The following is a 23151-nucleotide window of genomic DNA, read 5'->3' as shown; positions in this document are numbered from 1 at the left end:
TGACTACCATATTAACAAAGCATCCTTTGGAAAAGCAGCTTCTTAGAAGTGCTATTTAACCAGCAATAGCCTTGGCACTTGCACTTTAAGTCATTCATCTTGTGGTTAAGCAATATATTTTTAAGTCTTGGCATATTTTATGCATGTGTTGAACCTTGACATCTATGTTGCCATGGAATATTGCCATCATTTGAATATGACACACCATTACTGTCAGTAATGATAGTTGTGAATGGCCTCATCACTGCCATTCTGACCCTAGCATGAAATCAACCTCAGCAGAAGAAAAAAGTTCAGCCTGTTAAGAAAGAAATTTTTTGACCAGTCATGGTGTTCTCAATTATCTTTATTCTACAAATGACAAACAAATGGTCAGTAAGTAGTTTCAAGTACTAAAGCGCTAAATGCCCTCTTTGATTAAAGGATGAATGTATTACAAATTCTCCATTATTACTGCAGTCACAGGAGCCTCTGGGAGCTTTCTAAAACCAAAATATTTCAGGGGATTACTTTCATCAGAAAAGAGCTCACACATCCTAAATGAATTTCTGATTTAAAAAAAAAAAAAAAAAAAAAAAGAATACCATTTTAGAACAGCCAATTGCCAAATATCTCAGGTAAACTTTTCATACCAACGCATATGTAGCTACTAAGAAATAATTAAATTTTCAGCTACATAAATTGAGCATAAAAAAAATTTAAAGCTTTCACCCTATAGCAGCCACCAGTCTGACTGTTAAATAGTTGTTTTTATGTAGGTTATGATTCAAATTCCCAATTACGGACAATCACCTGAATCTTCCTAAGTCAAAATTACTTCTACAGATGTATAGTATTTTTCCTCGCAACTGAAGATTGCTACTGAGTAAATAGATTTTCATTCCATAATCCCATGCAGCATAATGTTTTTTAAATCTGAATTCTCAGATTGATTACAATTTTTGTAGAATTCTGACCTGATTAGATAAATATTACAGCTGAGGCTCACTTGGCTGAGACTACCAGACTAAATCAGGACTTTATACTATATAAACTTTATATAGGTCTATATACTAGAGATTTTGTATACGGATGCAGCAAAATACTTAAAAATTCAGCTAACTCTAAACATCCACTTCAGTAATTTTTGGACTCAGTTGAAATGTTTTGTATTATTTAGGTACTGCCATAGCTGACAGTGTTTTAACAATCATGTATTATTCACAGAAATTTTAAATTCCTATTACAAGCTAAAATCTCATCAGTTAGAAGCTTCCCCCTGGAAGGAAAAAAGGACAACAAAACCACACACACACACACACACACACACACACAAAATTCATCAAAGATTTAAACTGAAAAGAGACTGGAAAAGATTCTGAAGAACTCAAACTTTTCTTCTCTACGAACATCAACATGTATAAGGGCTTCTAACAAAATATTTTTCTTAAATTTTAGTTGTCACAGAGACACATGTAATCTACCAGACTGCAAGACAGTTAGAAGGATCACTACTGTCAACTGATGAATGTACATTGTCAAATCATTTCAAGCATTCCTTTCCCATGGTTCGACATAATCCAAGCCAAGATGTGCAAAGATTTCTTCCTCACTTCCAGCTTTGAGAAAGACCCTCTGTGAAAGAATTTTAAAAAAGGAAGTCAATAAGGGTGTTAGAAAGAAATTTCAATTGATGTTTTTGCTGCTTAAAAGGAGATAATTTTTGACAGTTTGACCCACTGTATACTCTACAGAATACATTCTCTTCATCAGTGTGCTCAAGGGTGACCTTGAAGCGTGAAAGCAAGTTAGAAAATAATTCTAACGCTACTTGATGCTTTCAGTTCTAATGACTTGTTTACAACACTTTGTTTTGATTGCTTTTTCAAGTCTCTGTGTGTTAGAACTCAAATAAAACCTACATTTCTCTTCAACAAGGGTCAATAACTTGACTTTCTTAATAATAAAATCATCATTGTTTTATAAATTAACAGTAATATTCTCTATAAATGGATTCAAGATGATTCAAAGGTTACACCAATTATGTATTTCTAAATATTAAAAGTGTCAAAGCTTTCCAAATTTCTATTACTTACAGAAGCTTATCTGAAAACAAGACAATAAATATAAAAATCCCATCTGTAAAAGCAGCTGAAAATACGAGATCAACAACTGCAACTGAGGTTTTAAATGCACTTTCTTAATGAATATTTTACAGTAAAAATCATTTTTTTCACATCTGCTGTTTTGATATCTCAGAAGAATATTTTTGTATAAAAGCCATCCAGAAACCCTACCTCTGTTATGAAAACCAGTGTAGTAAAATACATTGTCTTAAGTATTCTTTTTATCACCAACCTACGGTAGTAACTACAAAAAGAAACAAACAAACAAAACCTGTAATGTAGATGAATATTCAAACTGGAAACCTCACTGTTTGGAAGATATCAAGTTAATTATTATTGAAAAAAATACTTAATATTTCAGCAGTTCCTGAATCATTTTGAGTTAAGCCTTATTGTCTTCAGCTCTAAAACATCTCCAACTCCTGTGCAATGAAAACTTCAGGATTAAGGTTTCACACTCTTCTAGATTTAATTTCTACTGTGAAAGAGGTGAAGCTGACTGGAAAACTACATACAGCTGAATCCTCCTTAGTTAGCAAAATCTCTGATTACAGTGAAGTTTAGCAATATCTGTGCCAGCACATACAAGGCTCTGATTCTGCTGTTCCAGAATTTCCAGCAAGCAAAGTAGGTAATTTGAGAGCAGCTGTGGCTGATATTCTCTCGAATCTATCCAAAGTTATGAATTAATTTCTGTTTCTTATCAAGCAGTTTCTACTCAGTAAAGTAATAAGGAACATCTTCAATATTTTATTTTGAGGCACTTCATCTTCAATTAGACAAAAAAAAACTTAATAGGCAAATATTTAAAGTTAATGGTAGTTGTGGCAAATAAGTATTCTTTCAGTGCTATTAATAAAAAATATGCGATTAATATCGGCAACTTTTAAAACTGCATCAGTGTCTGTACTGTCCCATATCAATGAGTAGTAAGCAACTTTCGCAAAAGGTGCCTCATCATAATCAGAAGCCACTTGTTTATGCCATTAAGTCTTTTGTATTCATATTGCACAGGTTTGCACCTGCAGAACTGTCATGTATCAATTAGACCTTACTGCACAACCAAACTAAACCCACTGAAAAAAAATATTTCCCATTGAGGTCAGTGGAAATTCTACTAAGTTCTACTACAAATACACTGACTTGGGGCAGTGAAAGTTTCCATATGGATTAAATTTGCTTTAAGAGTGCAATGAAAATGTACTTAGCAAGGAATATGAAATCATTTTCACGTAATGAATGCTAACTATATAAGACCTTTTTCATATTCAGGTACACCTTATCATAAATTTGAGGGAAAAATTAGGCCTATGGCTTCAGGATGTTTTACATTTTTAATCAAATCAGGACAAATATTTTTGATTTTACACGTGTGAAGTAAAAACAGACTCCCGCACCCTAAGGCATATAATCCTCCAGCATGAAAATCTTAGCTCTAGAACCCACAGTGATATAACATCACTGGAACATGAAAAGTTGAAAAATAAATCAAATATCCATAATGACTAGACAGTTCAAAATTGGGTCTGTAATAGCTAACATTGTTCATAAAGCATAGACAAATATTGTGTGTTTCTTTTGTTTTTCTAGAAAGTTCAAATGCCAGGTTCCAGAATAAAAGGAACCTACAAAAAAAAAACAATGATTAGCTGAATATCAATCCTTTTTCATCTGGAGAGTACTACAAAAATGGTAGGAGAGAGCAGAACAACAACAACAAAACAACAAAAACAATGAAGAAGAAAAGAAAGTAGGAAGAAGGAAGAAAAAGGAAAGAAAGAAAAAAAAAAGTAAAAATATTGGAAACTCTCATCCAAGTAACAATAACAAAGATATTTCTTCCCTAGAGAGTGTCTTGCAAAGAAGAACAGGATGTTAGAGATTTCTGTTGTTGTTTATTTGTTTGTTTGTTACATGATTGTTATGAACAATAGAGGGCAATCCATACATTTAAACTATTGAAAATACATAAAGCAGGAAAAAAGATCTTATGCTTGTAGTCAGATGTTAAAGATAATTTCTAATAGAAGCCCTTTGTATTGCTGGGACCCCAAATTATATCCCATTTCCTTTATTCTACCACTTTATGTTTTTCTGCAAGCAAAAGTCATTTCATTTGCTTGACAGGAAAAATTTCTAATACAAATTATCTGATGCTGAATACCATTTTCAGTAGCTACAAGCCATGTTTTTAAATGAATCTCTAGTTGATATCTGTCAACTGCTTTAGCAGTATTAGTGTTATTAAGGTTAATCATAACTTACTATTTCACCTCTTTGTCAACCTATGCAGAGCTTATACAGTGATGCAGATTTGATTGGTACATTCAGTACTTTTCTTTCTTTCATTTTCCTTTTACTCAAGAAAAGTAACTAATGAACTACTTTCCCACTTGTGATTTTTTTGCACTTCCTACTAGTATTCCACAGACCAAAGACATATCCAATCAACATCAATCAATCTTACAAAAACATTCTACTCATTCCATTTAATCTATTCTGTTATTTCAAATTATGTAAATATTACATTTGTGGTTGCGAACATGATTATTAACTACACCTAATGTAGAACTGCCATCCAAATGTTTTCTTATGTGAACTGCTACCTCTTATTTTTCATTTTAGTACTAATGATCAATGTTACTTTTGATTAAAAGGCACAAAGTGAGCACTATTTGGCAATTTCCTAACTAGCACTGCCAAAGTTCAAATAGATCTTATACTACCATTGTCATTTGGTTTCATCTCGCATACAATTGAGACAACAAAACTATTAGTCAATGACGTAGAATTCTAGACTAGCATATGCCAGCATATTCCCTTTGAGGGCTAAACACTAATTTGATTGATTTTGTATATACATTATTTAAATAATAAAAATAAATTGAAAACACCTCAAGCCTCCTTCTCTCTTCCAAATACAGAATATCTCCACCTCTCTAACCAAATTCTTGTGTAGCTCAACCAAGGTGGGTTGATCCTAAACACCAAGATAGGAAAATTTAATTTAAAATATCACTAGAAATTTCTACAGTAAAGAAGAAAAGTTATTCCAAGAACCCAGAAATTAACAGAAATTCCTGTGAAGGAATTCCAAATTTTTATGAGAAACACAAAGTATCTTGCTATTATTGAGCATTTTCACCACTGGATATGCACTCTTCTAGTTTATTAAACAATCTGTACTTTCACTCAGCCTGGCTAAATTAGGCTGCTGAAATGAAACTATATGGCTTAGACACCCAGTCCACACCCTGCTCTGCTGTGGCCATCCATCTTCCTTGGCACTGTTTGAACACTACAATGATAGCAATACTGCACTGAACACTGAGCAAAGTAATGCACTGCTGAGGTTGCTTATCAGGAGACATAGAAATTGCTGCTCTGCCAGCAACTGCTCTGCCAGCTTTGTGCACACTCCTGAAACTGGAAACTACTCATGCTCTGCATCAGTTTCAACTCACCTTTCTTGAAAAGCATCTCAGCAAATTACCTATAGCCTTGTATCCTACTATTTGTTGCTAAAAATCATGGTAATACTAGCATACTGCAAAATACCAAATTGAGTAAACTATTATAATTAATACTATGAACAACTCTCAGCCTGCTATTGTTGAATTTTCTTGCAATTTTCCCCATCTCAGGGTGAATATAGAAAGTTAGTTTGAACACAGGTACCTCAAAGTAGAAAGCCTGTTAAGAAGTATAACTGATGAAATAATAATTAATGCTTCTAAACTAGCAGAGTCTGCTGGAAAGCAAAGTACTTCAGGTTGACATACAGACAGCACGTAACATGTGCAAGACTCAGTCCTGAAGATAAGACACGTGGTGAAAATTTTATTTACTCATTTCCTTAAGCCTTCATCTTTGGTATTAGTTCAGAAACTTAGCTATGAAGTTTCTTAGTTCTTTACTGGTCCGACTCTACTTTCTACATTATTTGCACATTTGTTCTTGAATAAGTCATAGCAAAATCATGCACTTTCAAAAACCAAAGAATTTTCTTCCTATGCCCTATTTTCCCTGTTCTTTTCATTGTGCTGACTTTCGGTTGCTGAACAGCTGCAATTCAGAAAGAGTGCAGTCATACTCCAGTGGATTTCATTATCCTTTGGAAAACCATGACATTGTGTAGGAGGCAAACCTCCTCCTTTTGCAAAAGACCCTTAGGTGCAATCATCATTAAAGACTGCCTATGCTTCTGACATAATGTTTCATGAAAGAAAATGTGGAGATGGGGATGAAGGAGTGAGGGGGCTGGAATACTGCCAAAAATATTGTTAACAAATTACAAACAAATTACAAAACTGATGCAACATTGCTTCTAGGCAAGTGTTTGGGAATGTCATTCACATACACATTTATTCTAACCTTTTCTTTGTTTCCTGGTAATATTGCATATTATAAAAGAACAAACTCTTAAATAGAGCAGTTAGTGATTTTCTCATTTAGATATCGCCTGGTCTTACTAACTTCAGGTGGTGTCCGGAATGTGACATCTGCCTACATCAGTTTAAGAGCTTTAATATTGCTTTCCAATCTAAAAATTATTAAAATGGAGGGAGGAGGGTAGTATGACAATTTCTAACTCAGTAATGATTCCAGTATGCAGAATGATAAATACCAAACAGACTAAACTCCCACTGTTTTACATATCTGGAAATGTTATAGTGGCAGTACGCATGACAATGACAAATGAACAATGGAAAAGAAGAGGATAGACTGTCATTTGCAGAGCTGGAACTTAACTGTTCACTGTGCTTGAACAAAGTCCATTCTAAAAATACATTTTGTGGATAAAGTCTATTGTAGATGAATGACAGCAACAGCACTTGCTTAATCAACTACAGAAGAATATATATCATGAGCTTATACTTATCTTACACATTTTTCACATCAGTGCTGGGTTTATCTTCACTTGAAATAAGTTATACCAAGTCAGGTAAGGATTTTTTTTTAATAATTATTTGAGACTAATGGAAAGATGATTTTAGCTATGCTGGTTACAACACCTTCCAAGCGTGAAACCACTTCTCTAGATATGAAAGACCACTGTATTTAGTTGAACAATACAGTCCTAACATCAAAGACTTGCAACTTATAAAATGTGATAGGATAGCTTATTAGATAAAAAGACCCAACCTATTAAAAATTGCTCACACTTCCTTTTTTCCACGATTCTTCTTGCTCAAATGTCATTTTGTCATTTTGTACCCTGTAATAAAAACTTTGATACCTGTGAATGAACGTATCTGTCATACGTGCATAAAACAGTGCTGCTATTTGAATGATAATATGGTTCTTATGTGGAATAAATCCTTGTTCTAATTAAAAGGAAAAAAAAAGAAGTAGTTGAGAATGTCAACACTGAAGAACATCTAGAGCATTGTCATTCTGCTAAACAACTCTAATTTTAACTGCCCATCCAGGGTAGTCTTTGTGCTGTGTCAAGAGAGCTACAACAGCTCACAAGTCATTTCCTAAAGAGGAAATACATTGCCTAGTTTGTTCCATGACTTGACAAATCAAGATTTTCAATGGAAACTTCTTTGAATGACCACAGTGACTTTCTGGTTAAGTAAACCTACATATTTCCCACAGGATTGTTCTTTTCCTGCTGAAGCACATTGGAATATCGGAGACAAACTTCAGTTTCCACCTTCCCATCAGACAAAGGCCTCAAATGCTCCAAGCCATGTGCTAAGAAATTGACATATATCTCTGCCAAATGCTCAACTGACAGCAAATGAGAGGAAATAAAGGCTAGATTGCGAGAAGTTAATTAGATGTATAAAATGAGCTTACAGGAAAAAACTGTGAAGGTAGAAACATAAGTAATCTATCAAAAAACTAATTGAAAGAGACCCATAAGGATCATCAAGTCCAACTCCTGGCTCCACAAAGACCATCCAAAAGACCCAGAAGGCTAGTAAAACACAGTAAAAAAATAGCAAAGTGGAGGAGAATATTACTGAATTATTTACTTGACAGAACTTCCTATTGTGCCTCTTGTGCTAAAGCTAGCACCAACATGCAGATGAGCTTCTAGTTTGGTTATACAGAGTTGGAGTACAACACATGCAAGAAGTCAAGGAGGTAAAAGTAAAGAAAAGAGTGAAAAACGTAGCTCAGGGGAATTTTAATTCTCACCTTGGAATTTTAGTTCAGACATTTTGGAATTGCTTATTTTCAGGCAGATGCAAATGAGACTAAAATCTCTAATCTCATTGACTCCAAATTTTTCCTTCAAATAAATGCATAGAACAGAACAAATTACCTCCACCAGCCGGCTAAGAAGCATGACTGAAAGGGCACCTAGAACTGAAAGTAATGGAAAGAGAAGATAGGGAGAGAAGCAATAGTCTTGAGAAAGTTCTTTCTTTGGGTCTTATGAAAGCCCTGTAGTAGACTGAATTTCAAATAAATAAATAAACAAGCAAACAAACAAACAAATAAATAAATAAATAATCTCTTTTGGTTTGTTCTTAATGGATTTCTGAGAGAGTGAGTTCCCATGGGGAAGGTGCAGGTGGTGCCTGAGAAGTAACCTGGCAAATATAGCAGTTGCAGAAAGGGTGAGGAATAACGCTGCAGTCTTCCAGTATTTCCATCACTTTCCATTCAAAACTTTTTTATCCATTCAAGTTATTCCATATGCATTTCCACCTTCTCCACTGCCACAAGTAATCACTTGCAGGAGTGATTTCTTCAACAGAGAGTCTGTGCATTAAATGGGTCTCAGCTTATAGCACTGAATGGCATAATCCACATGGTTTAAAGAAATCTCAGAAAACACATGAAAACTTTCCACAGCAGTAGAAAGAAAAAGATTTCCATTTCTGGTGGAAAACATAGATCTGCTCTGAAATTCAATGCAGCTTTACAGTTTTACACCAAGACCCAGAATTATGTAAAGCAACTGTAGATAAAGTACTACAGCAGATCTATAAACTCTTGCAGTACACTGAGCAATACAAGGTTGAGTGCCTTCAATCTACAGTGAAAGCATGGGAATACAATGCAAAATCAGTCTGTAAAATGACTTCTCTGAAGTCATTACTGACTCATTAGGGCAGATAAATTGGTGGCAAGAAACACTGTAATCAGTAACATTCCATGGATTGCTAAATGATTTTCATCAATTATGGATGAACAAGGGAAGAAGGAGAGGAAGATAAAAACATCCGAGCAAAGAAATTTCCAGAGGAAAATGCACACAATTATGTCATTGCAGAAAAAGTTTCAAGTCATTGCATTCAGTGTCCATCTTATGCACTACAGACTGTCAGAAAGTAGCATGGGAAAAAGGAAACTTCATCCTTGTCCTGATCCTTACACTGCTAATTGGCCTGAGGAGGACAACGTCTTATTCCATCAGTAGTCAGTAAGGCAACATTCTCAAAACAAGATACTGCTTGATAATAAAAAATTTGTAAGAATCAATCTGTAGGAATACCCATTAATATTTTAAATTCTTAATAGTGATCATTGCCATTATAACCAACGCAGATTTTTACACTTTTTAAATTAGTGTAATATTAAGCATCTGATTCATTAGCACTGCATTCCTAAGTGATGCAATTAAAAACTGTAAGGTGGAGGTGTTTTTCCTTCCATGTTTTTCACCAGAGTTTTCTAATTCCATTTTTTTTTTTTTTTAAATGAGTAGATTATGATAGGATAAGTAGGAAAGATTTTAAACTAAAAGAGAGACTGTTTAGATTGGTAAATCTATTGGTAAATAGGTAAGTGGCACTGTTGCCAAGAGAGTTGTGGGTGCCCCTTCACTGGAGGCATTCAGTGCCAGGTTGGATGGGCCCCTAGGTCCTGATCTTGTAGCCAGCAACTCTGCCCAAATCAGTCAGTTGGAACTAGATGATATTTGATGTCCTTTCCAACCCAAGCCATTCTGTGATTCTATGATTTTGTGGAGGTTTCATCTAAGACAGAGTGTTGGTGATTTTTGCTTTGCTCAAAATTAGGCTTTTCGCTAAATATTTATGCTATGTTTATGAATGAGACTCAACAGTACAAACAATTTCATGATAATTATAGAGCATAAATGTTGAAGTACTAATTGTGCTAGAAATGTGAAGTGTTTCATCAAGTTCGGTAATAATATTCCACAGCACTGTGTTTTCCTCTGATGAAATCATAACTGACTTCAGTAGCAAATAACTTCAAGTTATTCTGACATTATATTATCTCCCAATGTAATTTTCATGTCCAATGTTTTCTATAGTAATATTCATATCACCATGCCTGCTTTAAAATAAAAACTAATCTTTTCCTAATCCAGCTACAAATAGGATGATAAATAAATCAGAGAAAAAAAAAAAACAACAACAAAACGACTCTTTGAAATGACATTATAACAAACCATGATTGAAAAAATGCAGTACTACAAGCAATTACACATTGACTCAATACCCTCAGGCAAAACTATGTGTAATGGTGTTGATGCAAAATAGTGCAGGGGAATTTATTCTAATAATTCTGGGGATTAATAATTTTTGAAGGCAAAATAAATGAAATTCATGATTCCTCATTTCATTTTACCACTGGACATGTCCTGTACTTTTAATCAGAAATACTGTGCTCAAGTCTTTCTCTTACAATTATTCTCCAGCTCTAATTATAGATTTATTCAAATATCTGAATTTCTCAACATTAACAGATGGATTGCTTAGGTTTGTGGTTTGCTGGAACAGGCTGCCCAGAGAGGTTGTGGATGCCCCATCCCCAGAGGTGTTCAAGGCCAGATTAGATGGGGCCCTGGGCAACCTAGTCTAGAATTAAATGGGGAGGTTGGTGGCCCTGCCTGTGGCAGGGTGGTTGAAGATTCATGATTCTCGAGGTCACTTCCCACCCATTCTGTGTGATACTGTGAGGTGCTCAAGGTAAAGGAGAAACAAAAGAAGGAGAAAAAACGACTTGAGCTGAAGAGCTGACATTTTGAAAAATTACATCCTAAAGAAAATTATCTGTTAAATTAATGGAATGAGCACTTTTTATTTGCCAGAAGTCAGTTTGTAAACAGGACCACGTTGAGCATTAAATGGAACTACTCTCAATTTAAAATAACAGATGCGTGGTTATTTTGTTGCAAGACATTCTGTAGTTAAGTGCTTAAATTTTCATTACGATTTTGATAATAAAAAACATTGCACAATACATAGGAACATTATATACAACCACACAGACTGCATCTTCACCTTTGAGCACACAAAAGGAATAAAAACTTGAAACTTTTTGTCTGACAACCCTTGCAAAAATTATCGTTTTAAGTGGCATGTCATTGCAACTAAAACTGAAGCTTCCTTACAGACACATGTACTTATTGCCCTCTGTAGTTCTCTAACAATTTGCATCCTATCAAAAAGTCATTAAAATGATAGCTAGGATTATTTCCCAGCTTTAGCTAGACTTTTTTTTTTTTTGCTTTTAGACCATGACATTTACAATAACTTTGCCTTGTACAATGCTTTCATCATTCTATTTGTCTTTATAAAGCTTCATATGAATAAATGAAACAAGAAAAATGCTCAGAATCCTAGGAACACTGAGTGTAATTCAACAGAGAAGTTGAGTGTAATTCATAAAGGATTATTATAAAGTACTTCAGAAGCATATTACTGAGATTGCTAAAATCGAAGACTTCAGGTTTGAGAAATCCTGGAATGTGGTTGATTGCACTTTAACCTTCGGTTAATTTTCTTCTGTATATGTACTGAGACTTCTTTTTCTCCAAAGAAATAAAACTTCCTTCAATTTCTGTAACATTCTTAGGCCTCCTTCACTAGAGAAGAAATATGCAGTGCCATAGAGCTGTTTGCTGACAGCATCGACAACAATCATGGGCTGCAGGCTAATGCATTATCAACCAGTCTTTTCTTTGCAAGTTGGGCTCCTTCAATCTCCTTCTGTTTTAGCTCCATCTCTTTCCTAGTTCTTTCCTATCACCTGTTTCTCCTTCAAATTTCTAATTTATCTTCAGGTTCCACTCATTTCATATTCCAGATTAAAGTGGGATAAACACTGTTTACTCAATTATTTGGGGTGATTGGAGGTTAAGCCATTTCTCGTTGCCACCTTAGAGCATTAATGATGAATTTATTCATTATTTTTTTTCATTCATCTCTATCCCCAGACACAGTTTTTCATGTTTCTTTTCATCTCAGTTTCTTCAACCAACACTTTCCCCTCCACCCACAATGTAGCAGATAGCCATTTATCCCTTTTGCTGGGGATTCTCATTTCCCATTTCTTTGTCCTGCCTCTCCTTATAAAATCTGTTTATCCACCATAGTTTTCCATTCTCACTTCCATTCTGTTTTCCAGTATATTATTTTCTTCTCTGACACTCGACTCTTCCCTTTTCCAGCTTCCTCTCTACCTTGCTTCTCAATGATTCCTTTTTTCGTTTAAGAGGAAATCTGAGAACGATATCCCCTAATTTATAACTTATCCAAGCATACTGATTGAATAAATGAATCAAAACACATGGAAATTTTTAGCTCCCTAAAAATTAAAACGAATAAGAAGATATGCTCAAAATGTTTTGAATCTGCTTCTGTCCATGCATTTATGCATCTCCCATTTCTTCAGCAATCCAGGTTTCACTGTTGTGTTCAGAAAACACACCAAGCAAAGGAAGCAGCCATTAAAGACATTTATCTTTGTGCTGGATGTACAACTTGCTATTACAAAGGGATTAAATTTTACTGCAAAATCTACAAAAATTACATGCAGCCTTTGTAAAAATGAACTCTTATATGCTATTTGTGAAACTGCAAAGAACACAGAGGAGAAGCACACTGGAGGAAAATGCATAACCATTTTTAATTTATTCAGAGGGTAAAAAAGTTGATTACTAATTCTTAATTTTTAAAAATAGAGCAGGTGCAAAAAGAGAATATCCCCCAAATCACATCTGCAATTGCCACTTTCCTCAGAGAGGAAGAACTGAAACATAAATGAAAGTGTGTACATCTGTTTACAATGGCTCAGTGTTTAATTGTAGTAATGATTATGTGAACAACTGATCACACTGGAAATCAATATTATAAACTTTGGATATCTATGTTTACTTTAGCTTTAATCCAGTCATTATTGCAGACATCTAAAGCAAACTCTGCAGCTGCAGCATGTTTAATTCATTGAGATGTTATTCAGGCTGACTGTCTCACTGTTGTAACTTCATAATTTTAGAGCAGCATCTGCTAAAATATAACATCTTATTTTTTAGGAATCATAAAAAACATCTCTTTAACTGTGGAAGTAAACTTAGACTGCCTTCTTCTGCCCCTGATAGAGAGGAGTAAACTCTCTGACACAAGAAAACTGATTTTGAGACTATAACTGTGAGACTATAACTGTTGAATATATAGTTAAAGAGACTATTATGTCTTTATGTAATAAAGTGAGGGTACAGAATCCGAGCCAGCTCTTCTTCCCAGCATATTGGGAAGTGACAGAAAAGAATTTCTGCTGGGAAAGGAAAAATAGGTTTTTGTTAGAAGACCTGTTTATAAAGATGTGGGAAGTGCAGGCAACAATCCAATCATCTGCAGTCTGTCCAGCTTTCTCAGTGCTGTCTCTACCCTCTGCTGTCGCAGCTTCCGTACAGTGATAGCTTTCCTTGTAACCACTGTAATCATCTTCAATTTTACATCTGCATATACTAACTGGCCAACTCACCATACAGATGCAGCCTTTCCCACCAGTATGACCACCGCCAGGTAAGACTTCTCTCAAAAGAAGTTAGTGGCTGAGTGGCATACCAGCACTGCCTTATGCTTAGCCAGAGAAAAATGTGAACGTCATGGGGGAATCTAGAAGGCTAAGTAAATTGCCAGGCAGAACAGGCTGGGCTCCCTGCTTGTACACCATGACTGTCAGCAGTTACTTGGGCAAAAGATGGGGAGCAGCAGAACTCAGAGTGCTTACAAACACTATGTGCTTACAAACACAATGAAGCCTCATAATTACAGACATGTAAGGCATTTATCTGGGCTGCAATCATCACTTCATTTGGCTCTATACATGTATGCACAAAAAGCCAGGGCAAGCCCTCCTTGATGAGTTAGTTAAGGATTTCCCTAAATAGGAATACTTTCTGCAGGTAAACAATTAAGGATTGTGCAATACTGATGATGACTATTGCATGGAAGTGATCTTCACAGTATGGAAGCAAATAAAGCTCCATAAATTACCCCGTTATATTTTTACCACTTTCATTAGGAAAACCAAATATTCTCTTTTAAAAAATTGGGATCATAGAGTTTTACTGTTTTCCCTGTAGCTCTATAGCATCTAATGTTTTGCAAATCTAGATCCTGCTATGAAGTTTTTAGAGCATCTTGTGAATTCACCACTCAAAACAGTTATATAAACCTCCTCTCTAGCTATTCAACAACTAAGTAATATTTAATGTCATTCAAATCCACACAGTGGTTATTAAATGCAAAATTGTCATCAGTCATATCCAGTCTTCTGCACAGTGTCACATTTTTTTCCCAATATTTCTTTAACAATAGAAAACATTAAGCCAAAAATTTCCTATCTTAAATTTTCATACGGCATAAAACTAATAACTTCTTTCGGCTCCAGTGGCTCTTCAAAATAATCCTGAGCTCGTGACCTACCTCTTACAAAAACCCAATAACTTGCAATGTTAGTGCAATAATATTAATATGTTAATAATTTAATCAATTTATTACACACTGGATTGTGTATGCCAGGGAACCTTTTTCTTTTACAAAAAAAAAAAAAAAAAAAAAGCCAATTGTTTACATCTCTTAATTTTGCTGCTCTGAACTGCTTAAAGTAATCATTAGACTAAGTGTTTTTCTTAAATACTCTTGTGAAAGCATTTGGATTTAGAAAAATTTAAATCTTCAAGGCAGATCCAGTCCTCAGATCCCACAGAAAGTTTGAGAATACAAGCTGGAAAATGGTGTGATGAAGGTACAGGAAAGAGACATTTCTACAAGGCTATAATCCAACCATGAAGCTGTTGCATATGACATCTCCAGAAATTTCCCACCATGAAGCAGGTATAGAGAAAAGCACCGGTGGCATCCTAATGCTTCTAGCTCATCCTCTCTCTAACCCAATCTCTCATTCAGCCCAGTTCCCCCATGCCCACTCACATACTCAAAAAAACACTGATTGGGAAAATATACAACTCTGAACTTCTGATATGAATCAATTGAAAACAGTTCCTGTTTTATCCAAGATCTTCTCCTACAAAATGGAAAACAATTATAGCTCAAAGGTAGAGCACAGAAGACTTCTGCCAGCTCATTGGCTTTTAAGAACTGCTGAATGGAAAATAGCACCAAGAGCACTAATATACCTTGAATGAAAGCAAAGAAAAATAAGGAATCCCACCACAGTTGAAATTCTGTGAAGAAAGTTTTAAATATCCTGTAGCTACAAGGAATTGTTTCCTCCAAAATGTAAAAACAACTCACAAGCACCATATTTTCTAACAGTGGTTTCTAAGTATTTGTTAATGGTACAAGTTTTCAATTAATTCAGATAAGGGAATTTAGTTAGGAAGTAAAAGTAAAGTAAAGGTTGAGAAATTTTGCATTTCCTAAAACTCAAATTTATCCACAGTAAAAGAGATGATACTGTATTTGAATAGTACATTAGATCTTTCAGAAATATCCTCTGTATCTAGGAAGGCTAGGGCGTCCTCACACTCATCTCCACAGGGAAACCATTATGATTCCAGTTGTTTGAGAACTGGAATGCAATTTCCTGCGTTTGCCAGGAAGACAGTTCTAGTGATCAAGCTTTCTACTTAACATGCACAGTCACAAAAATATAATTTGCTACTGCCATGTGAATGGACCTACTCTGTAAAATGCTAATAGGTTTCATTTTGTTGGATCTTTTCTACTCATTTAAAACTGATATTTCCATAAAACATTGCTCCAAAATAAATAAATAGATAGATAGATAGATAGATAGATAGATAATCCAACAGAACGTAAATTACCCAGCATTTTAAAAACTGTAAGCCTATGTGAGCTCCCATCAGCTTACCCATCTTCTCAACAACCTTCTTGACAGGCTACTAGAAGCCTGAGTTCAAATAAGTCATTCTAATTATATCAGAGGCAGTGTCCCCAGGGCTTATTGTCTCCAAGAGCCTAGAGAAGCCAGCCAAGCTGAGTGCCTCAGAGCTGGCAGCCCCAAGAACTGTCTGATCTTTGGTGGTTTGGAACTATCTCATCTGTGGATTGTTTCCAAAGCTGAGATTCAAACAGTATTTCCCTTTACAGAAAGTGTCACATTTTTACTTGCCCTCTGATTAAAAGAATAAGCATTTTGAATGATCAAAAATCCTTCATTAAATATTTGCACTTTCTTCTAGTTTAGAGGAAAAGACAAAATGTTGATCAAAATCTTTCATTAAACTGAACTAGTTTCTTACTACTGTAGTTAACCACTAATCCTTACTGTAGTTCTACATCATGGGAATTTGGCCTTGCTGTTTTGAAATGAGATAATGGAAGGTTAAAAGATTTGCTTAAGAGTACAGATAGAATTTGGCTAGATATGGGATCCAAGTTGCAGGTTAATAGCCAAACCTCTGGACTACCTCCTCAGGCCACATTACAACAATTTTTGCTTTCTTCAGCTTATAAAGTTGTCACTTATTTCCAAGTGTCAAAAATTCTTTTTCCTTTTCACAACACTTCTTTGAGAGCCAAATCAAGCTTAAGATGTGGTTCAGAAAACTTTCAGAGAACATGAAAATATAAAAGTTGTTTGACTGTTTTCCAGGATCACTCATCATGAACAGGGACATGATCCTTTGGCTGGCTATAACCATATCAGTCTCTCAGCCCAGCAGAATGCATGCCCCATTACAAAGTGTTACAGCAACAGAAATGTGTATTGGGCTAGAACAGGCCTACTGCAGGACAGAACAGACCTACTGCAGATGTAATTTTCAGCTTGTATATGATTGCCATCCCGCTTTGTTAACAGCTCTTCCTGACTGTTTTCTCTGTTGAGTTAAAAAACTAGCAATGCATGCAGAATTTTACAGGTAAATTTTGAGTGGTTTGACTGCATATTTATGGCATTTCCAAGTTCAGAATAGCATACACAGCCTTGGAGATTCAAACTGATAAACTCCACATCATATTCAGCTTGCTCATGCAACCTTTCCTTCAAATCTATGCTATCTTTCCTCAAAAGGAGTAGTAGTTAGTGGGACAGCTGGTTTCACTGTCATCATCATAAGCACATCAGATACTAGTGACAGGCACAGTATCAAAACAACCATGTGTGTCAAGTCTTTTGGAAGCTGAAGTAGGACCTTTTATACCCAGAGATTGTAAACAGAAAGGGCATCATCCAGATGATGCAACAAATCTAAGGATGTTTATAACAAAGATTGAGTATGTGAGTTTGACCTTCAGATGGACAAGTCACGATGAAAAACAGGATCAGGACAATCTACTATTCATGAACTGCAAGATGCAGCTTCAGATAACATTCAGGGACTTATAGAGGAAAAAAAAGAATCCAGTATATTCATGTCCCTGCAGCAACCTGGCAAGTTGTTGCCATCCTTATTACAGTCCCATTACAGTTTAGCAGTAGTGTTAATAGCACATATGGGAAATTAAACAGCATTGGAATCTACAAAACCAACAGGTCAGTAGAATTTCATATTATGGAGAATGAGGAAGATTTTCTTTAAGGAATATTCTTTCTGAAGTAGAGCACATACTCCACTCAAGAGTGATTTCATGGGAGAACAGTAATTTCAGTACAACTTTAACTCTGATCCACATTAAAGAACGTAAAAATCCCAAATCATTAAGCCCAGCTTCAGACACCCCTCTCATGTACCTCTCTGCATGTCAAGAGTATTCTAGCTAACATCACCAGAGGTTGGTAAAGGAGCAACTAACAAAGTCTGCTGTTCCTGAATCTTATTCTAGGTTGCTGAAACTACGTAAGTGGAAAAACACTCATGCTTCAAGAACAGCTATTCCTTTAAGGACAAAAAGCCTGTGGCTTGCCAGCCACTCTAAAAATCACTTCAAAAATCAGCAAACATTGTAAGTGAAAGTAAGTCATACATTTGTTACACTCTCATGCAAGCAAATGATATTCTTCTTATGTGCTTAGAAATAAAGCAGGGATTAGAGCTATATCTTCCTTAGTTTGATCCACTAGGATCTCGCTCCATTTCATCCAACTAAAGAGCTGTCACGATGCTGTCAAAACTTGCCAATGACTGCCATAGTACATCACAAATTTTAATCATTGCAAAGAAATGTCTTTCAAATCTCAGTATGTAGCAAACTATGATATACATATGCATGCTAAAATCTGAAGTTCAGACAGTGATCTGATGACCACATTACATAAATACATAAATATGTATTTAAGCACTGATTTCTGTTGCTTCTGATTACATCTAGATGCAGCACATGTTCTAACCAAAAATCATCCGTGGTGGGTTACCAGTGACCCTGAATCCAAGACATAGGGGTATAAAAACAATGAGTTATGCCATCATTTTCAGCTAAAAGACCTGAAAAGCTTTCAGATTTTCTAGGGAAAAGTCAGTGTCAGTTGATCTGACTTACAGTTTACTTAGAAAAGTGAAATTCTGTTTGGAATTGAAAATGGCTCAGCAACAAAATTGTATCTACTTTACCTATAGAGCATATGCTTGATTCCTAAATCAGGAAAGTTTTACACTGAGAATTTTATTGGCCTTGTTCATGAATTTATCAAGCCATTTGTAATCGGTGTAATAGTAGTAATAATATTGTAAGACACTGGGTGCATACAAGTTCATTTTCTTCCTGATTGCTGATCAGTGACCTCCTTAATTCCTTGAGCGTGGAAATCATCATGACATTTAACCACTAGTAGATGTAAATCACAGATACTTCATACTTCAGGTTGTTATAAACAAATGCTGATTTGCAAAATGCACAATTCTACAGAGGCATAGATTTGGACATCACCTTATTGTGAAAAAAGAGGCTCTCCGATAATTGGTAGTGAATTTTCAATTTTTTTCATTACAATTTTCCTACCAAGTTTTATGAAATGCCATCTTATTTTAGAAAATAAACAAATCATCTGTTTGATAGCTGCACACCGTCTTCTGAAATCTACAACAATAAGAATATGATTCACACTAGGAGGGGGAGGAATACAATAATCAAGGCTGAGGAATAATTTCAGAGTGTAACTTTGTAACGAGTCCCTGGAGAAAATACCTATTCCTTTTGTTCCCCTCTGCAAAGCTGTGTAATTGATGTCTAACTGCTATGCTAATGTTCCCTGCTTCTGTCAGAATCCCTTTGGAAACACACTGAAGTAACCGGGGTTCTCTCCTGGTGCTACTCCATCAGCAAGAGAATATGGGATTCTCTGACACACATCGAGCTTCAGGCAGTAGGACACAGTGGAAGCTCCAGTGCCAACGGGCTAATAACTATTAATATAAAAGAATGAAATATACTAACTAATTTTCAGAATGTAGAGCAAACCAGGAAACTGTTACCTTTAATAATGAAAGACTCTTACTGGTACTGTTACACTGTTTTAATAATAATAATGATAATTTAAAAAAATAAGCAAATCATATCTGCTATAGTGTGGTTTATTAACTTCTTATATCAGACAGCAAAATTTTAAAATAATGACAGTTAAGTGCAACCAAAAAAAGGGTTTGGTCCTCATCAGAAGGCAGAGCTCATTTCTCTGCCTGACCTTTCACTTTTATACACACACACACGCAGACACACATGCAGTCACCAATGAAAAAAAAACAAAGCAAAGTGATTTGTCCCAGCTCCTGGACCACACATACCACAGTGCCTATTTCAGAGCCACACATGACAACTGGTCTGGATAGAACAGTGACCTCAGGTAACTCTCCCAGTTTGCTGAAGAGTCGTAATTTGGAAAAGATATGATTCAGTTTTTACCTATGGTGCCTAATTAACTTTAATCAATATTACTTTGTGGCACCCTTAGCAACCTGCATGTTTGCTTTCTGATTGTTTTTAGCTTTGTGAAAGCTTTAATTTGAGAAAGGAAGATATCCTCCTCAAAGAAAAGTGTCATTATGACATTGGATTCAATTTTAGCAGCTACACATCCCAGACACACAATTACTGCAAATGTCTCCTTCTGTACCATGGGTGGCCATCTCAAGTTTTACAGCTGCAAACACCATTGCTCAATTATGCGGACGCCTGACTTTATTACACACTGGGTGGCACTGTGGAAGGCTTTTTGTTCAAAATGTATTTTATGTGAACAACTTCACACGAAATTGCAAAGTTAAAAATCAGAAAAAAAAATCCTGTGAATTTAACACATTTGATTGTAATAGTAGAACACTTGGGCAAGCAGGGAGTATCTCTTCCTGCTTATTGTTAGAATGACACAACAGGATAAAAGATCCTGTTTTAAATAGGTTATGTGTTCAGTGCTGCCTAGTACAAATTTTTTCATATGGAGTGCTTGCCTCAAAGAAGGCTTTATTTTATGGAAAACTTAGGGTATCTCTGAGAATATAGCAGAGAAAAGAATAGTATTGTACTGTGTCAAAAGACTGTCATTAGTCCATGTTTAGAAATCTGGAGTGTGTCTTTATCTTGCATTAGAAAATAAAATTTGGAAGCAAACTGGCTATGTGTGATTAAATGAGAAAAGGAAGATGTAGGTATTCTTTTGATGGAAAAAAAAAATCCAAATCAAGTAAAGTCCATCCAGAAAGGAACATTCGATCAATTTGTGCTATTCACTTGCTCCTAGAATAAGGATTTCATGTTCAGGACAGTTGAAATTACCCATATAGGCTTGGATTTTTTTTCCTTGCTCTTGTCAAATAATTACTGCAATTAGTAGTAATATTAAGGAAAAAAATTGTAAATCTGGCTTGTTGGTCCCACTACTGATTTTGTTTCCTCATCTTTGGGCAGTACAATGAAGAAACATGACTGGAGTCTCAGACATAAAGACTGAAAAAAAACATTAGAGATTCAGTTATAGCTTACGGCCTTGAGAAATATGTCACGGATATATACACGTTTTGTTTGTTAGTTTGTTTTCAAAGTCCTGAAGCAGATACTCCATAGGATAAAATCCAAGCCAGATGCTGACAACAGGGGACTCTTCCAGCCAATGTTTTTCTAGGGCCTTAAATCTCACCATGCCTCACCTGGAAATTTGGGATTTCAAAAGCAGCTTTCTTCCCAGATGCCATTGTGAAGATAAATTCATCATTTTACTGTGCAATGTCCTCATTAGCCCACTGAAATTCCCATGGAAACATGTAACATGTAATATTATATACATGCATCCCAAATGGGCAATTTTTGCAGGATACAGAGAGTAACACTAGCATTTCTTTGTAATTCACTAGTGCAGTCATCTGTTACACTGGAAAAGTTACCTAAGAGAGCACATACTAACCTACAGATAAGAATATTTGCTACACTATGTTGCTGCAAAGGGTTTGTATTTTGAAAGCATTTAAAATATAAAAGAAAGGCAAGTAGTGACATCACCCCTGAGTTCATGAAGAAGGTTCTCCTTAGACATGTAATTGCATATTTACCTATTATGCAATTTTGTACGTTCTCCTGAAGCATCTAGTATTGACACTGGTGGAGACAGAACATTTGACTAAATTGATCATTAGTCTGATAATTTCCCTGGGTTTCTATGAGAGCTGAGGATTCTCTACCACCTGAGCCTGACTAGCACATATAGATACAGCTGAAATGGGGTGAGCACTTAGATCACTGCTGCATCTCATAAACAATGAGAAAATGCTGTATGTAAGTAGAGATGCTAAAAGCAGTTTCCTTTGTATAAGCAATACAGAGGAAGGATTAATGTAAAAACTTGACATGGTATTTTGCCTTCCTCTATAATGACATCAATAAACATCTTCAACATTGATTTTGCTTCTTATTAAAATGGCCTATTAGAAATACAGACATTAAACCAGATAAATGCAGAGATCAGTATACTTGCAGCCAAAAGCATTTAGACTAGAATTATTACCACTTCACCAACGCTAACAAGCCTGGTGAAACAATTATGCATAGAGTTCTGAATACAAGTCTTTAGAAGTATGATGATCCCCGATTTCCTCTTGGTATCATTCTCTACTGGAATTTCCTGAGGCCTTTAGTTGTGCAGATACTAGTCAGTGACTCTTTTTTCCTCCAAAATGGTAGTACAATCCCCATTGAAATTGTGTCTATGACAGAGAAATGATCTTTCATTCTGAAACTGGACAATAAAGAACTTTTTTCAAATATGTGCAGATGAGTTGTTCTCTATTTTGTGAAGGTTTCATTTCAAGAAATTATCTCAACTAAGCCAAAGATTTCCAGATTTACTGGTTCAGACTGAATCAGTCTGTATCAGTAAAACTAAATCTTGTGAAGATGGAACTATTTTACAGATACAGATTCAAGCTAAAATATTTTATATATGTGAATGTAAAAAAAAAATAAAATGATCTGAAAATACAAGCTCAGAAATAAAAATCTGGTAACATTTTTGAGAGCAAACAGTACCTTTCTCTTATCATATAAGGCATGGTTATCCAACATCATCTTCCTTTCATGAGTAGCATACCTCCGCAAATCACGTCCAAATTGCTGTAAAAAAAAGCAAACAGAACACATATAATTCTGACAAAACGAAATTGTTACCTCTCTATAAGGATCTTAACAGCAAACCAAATAATAACCGAACATGGAAAAATTGCCTCTATCAAAAGATAGAGATCTGAACAAATGAATCGTCTGAAAGGGCAATGATTGGCAATGATCCATCATTTCAGTTGGCTGGTTTGAGAATAGTTGGATACTACAAGAGAAAGTAAGACTATGTACAATGGGCTCCCACAGCCCCTAGGTGAATTATCTCATCAAGTAGCAGGAGCTGAGCAACGTAAAGATGGATTCCTTGCCTACAAAGGGCCTCTCAAACTACATTTTCAGAGCAGACACCCACC

General features: G+C 35.4%; 1 protein-coding gene across 6 annotated transcripts in view; it reads right to left on the bottom strand.

Annotated features, from left to right (window-relative positions):
* Positions 1 to 578: 578 nt before the first annotated feature.
* The window catches only part of DNTT (DNA nucleotidylexotransferase), a 163652-nt gene continuing 141079 nt past the window's right edge, over positions 579 to 23151 (bottom strand). For 2 of the 6 annotated variants that reach the window (XM_031597708.2, XM_090145283.1), the window contains 2 exons: positions 22709 to 22792; positions 579 to 1614 (listed from right to left, as the gene is read on the bottom strand). In XM_031597708.2, coding sequence (XP_031453568.2) covers positions 1528 to 1614; positions 22709 to 22792 — 171 coding nt within the window. In that variant the 3' untranslated portion in view covers positions 579 to 1527. The remainder of the gene's footprint in view (positions 1615 to 22708; positions 22793 to 23151) is intronic. The other 4 variants (XM_090145281.1, XM_090145282.1, XM_090145278.1 and 1 more) reach the window with 2 other exon arrangements.

The sequence above is a fragment of the Phasianus colchicus genome, chromosome 8 (genome assembly GCF_987193195.1).
Source record: "Phasianus colchicus chromosome 8, bPhaCol1.hap1.1, whole genome shotgun sequence".
NCBI classification, from domain to species: Eukaryota; Metazoa; Chordata; class Aves; order Galliformes; family Phasianidae; genus Phasianus; species Phasianus colchicus.
The sequence above is the reverse complement of the archived record's forward strand: the minus strand, read 5'-3'. Positions and strand labels throughout refer to the sequence as shown.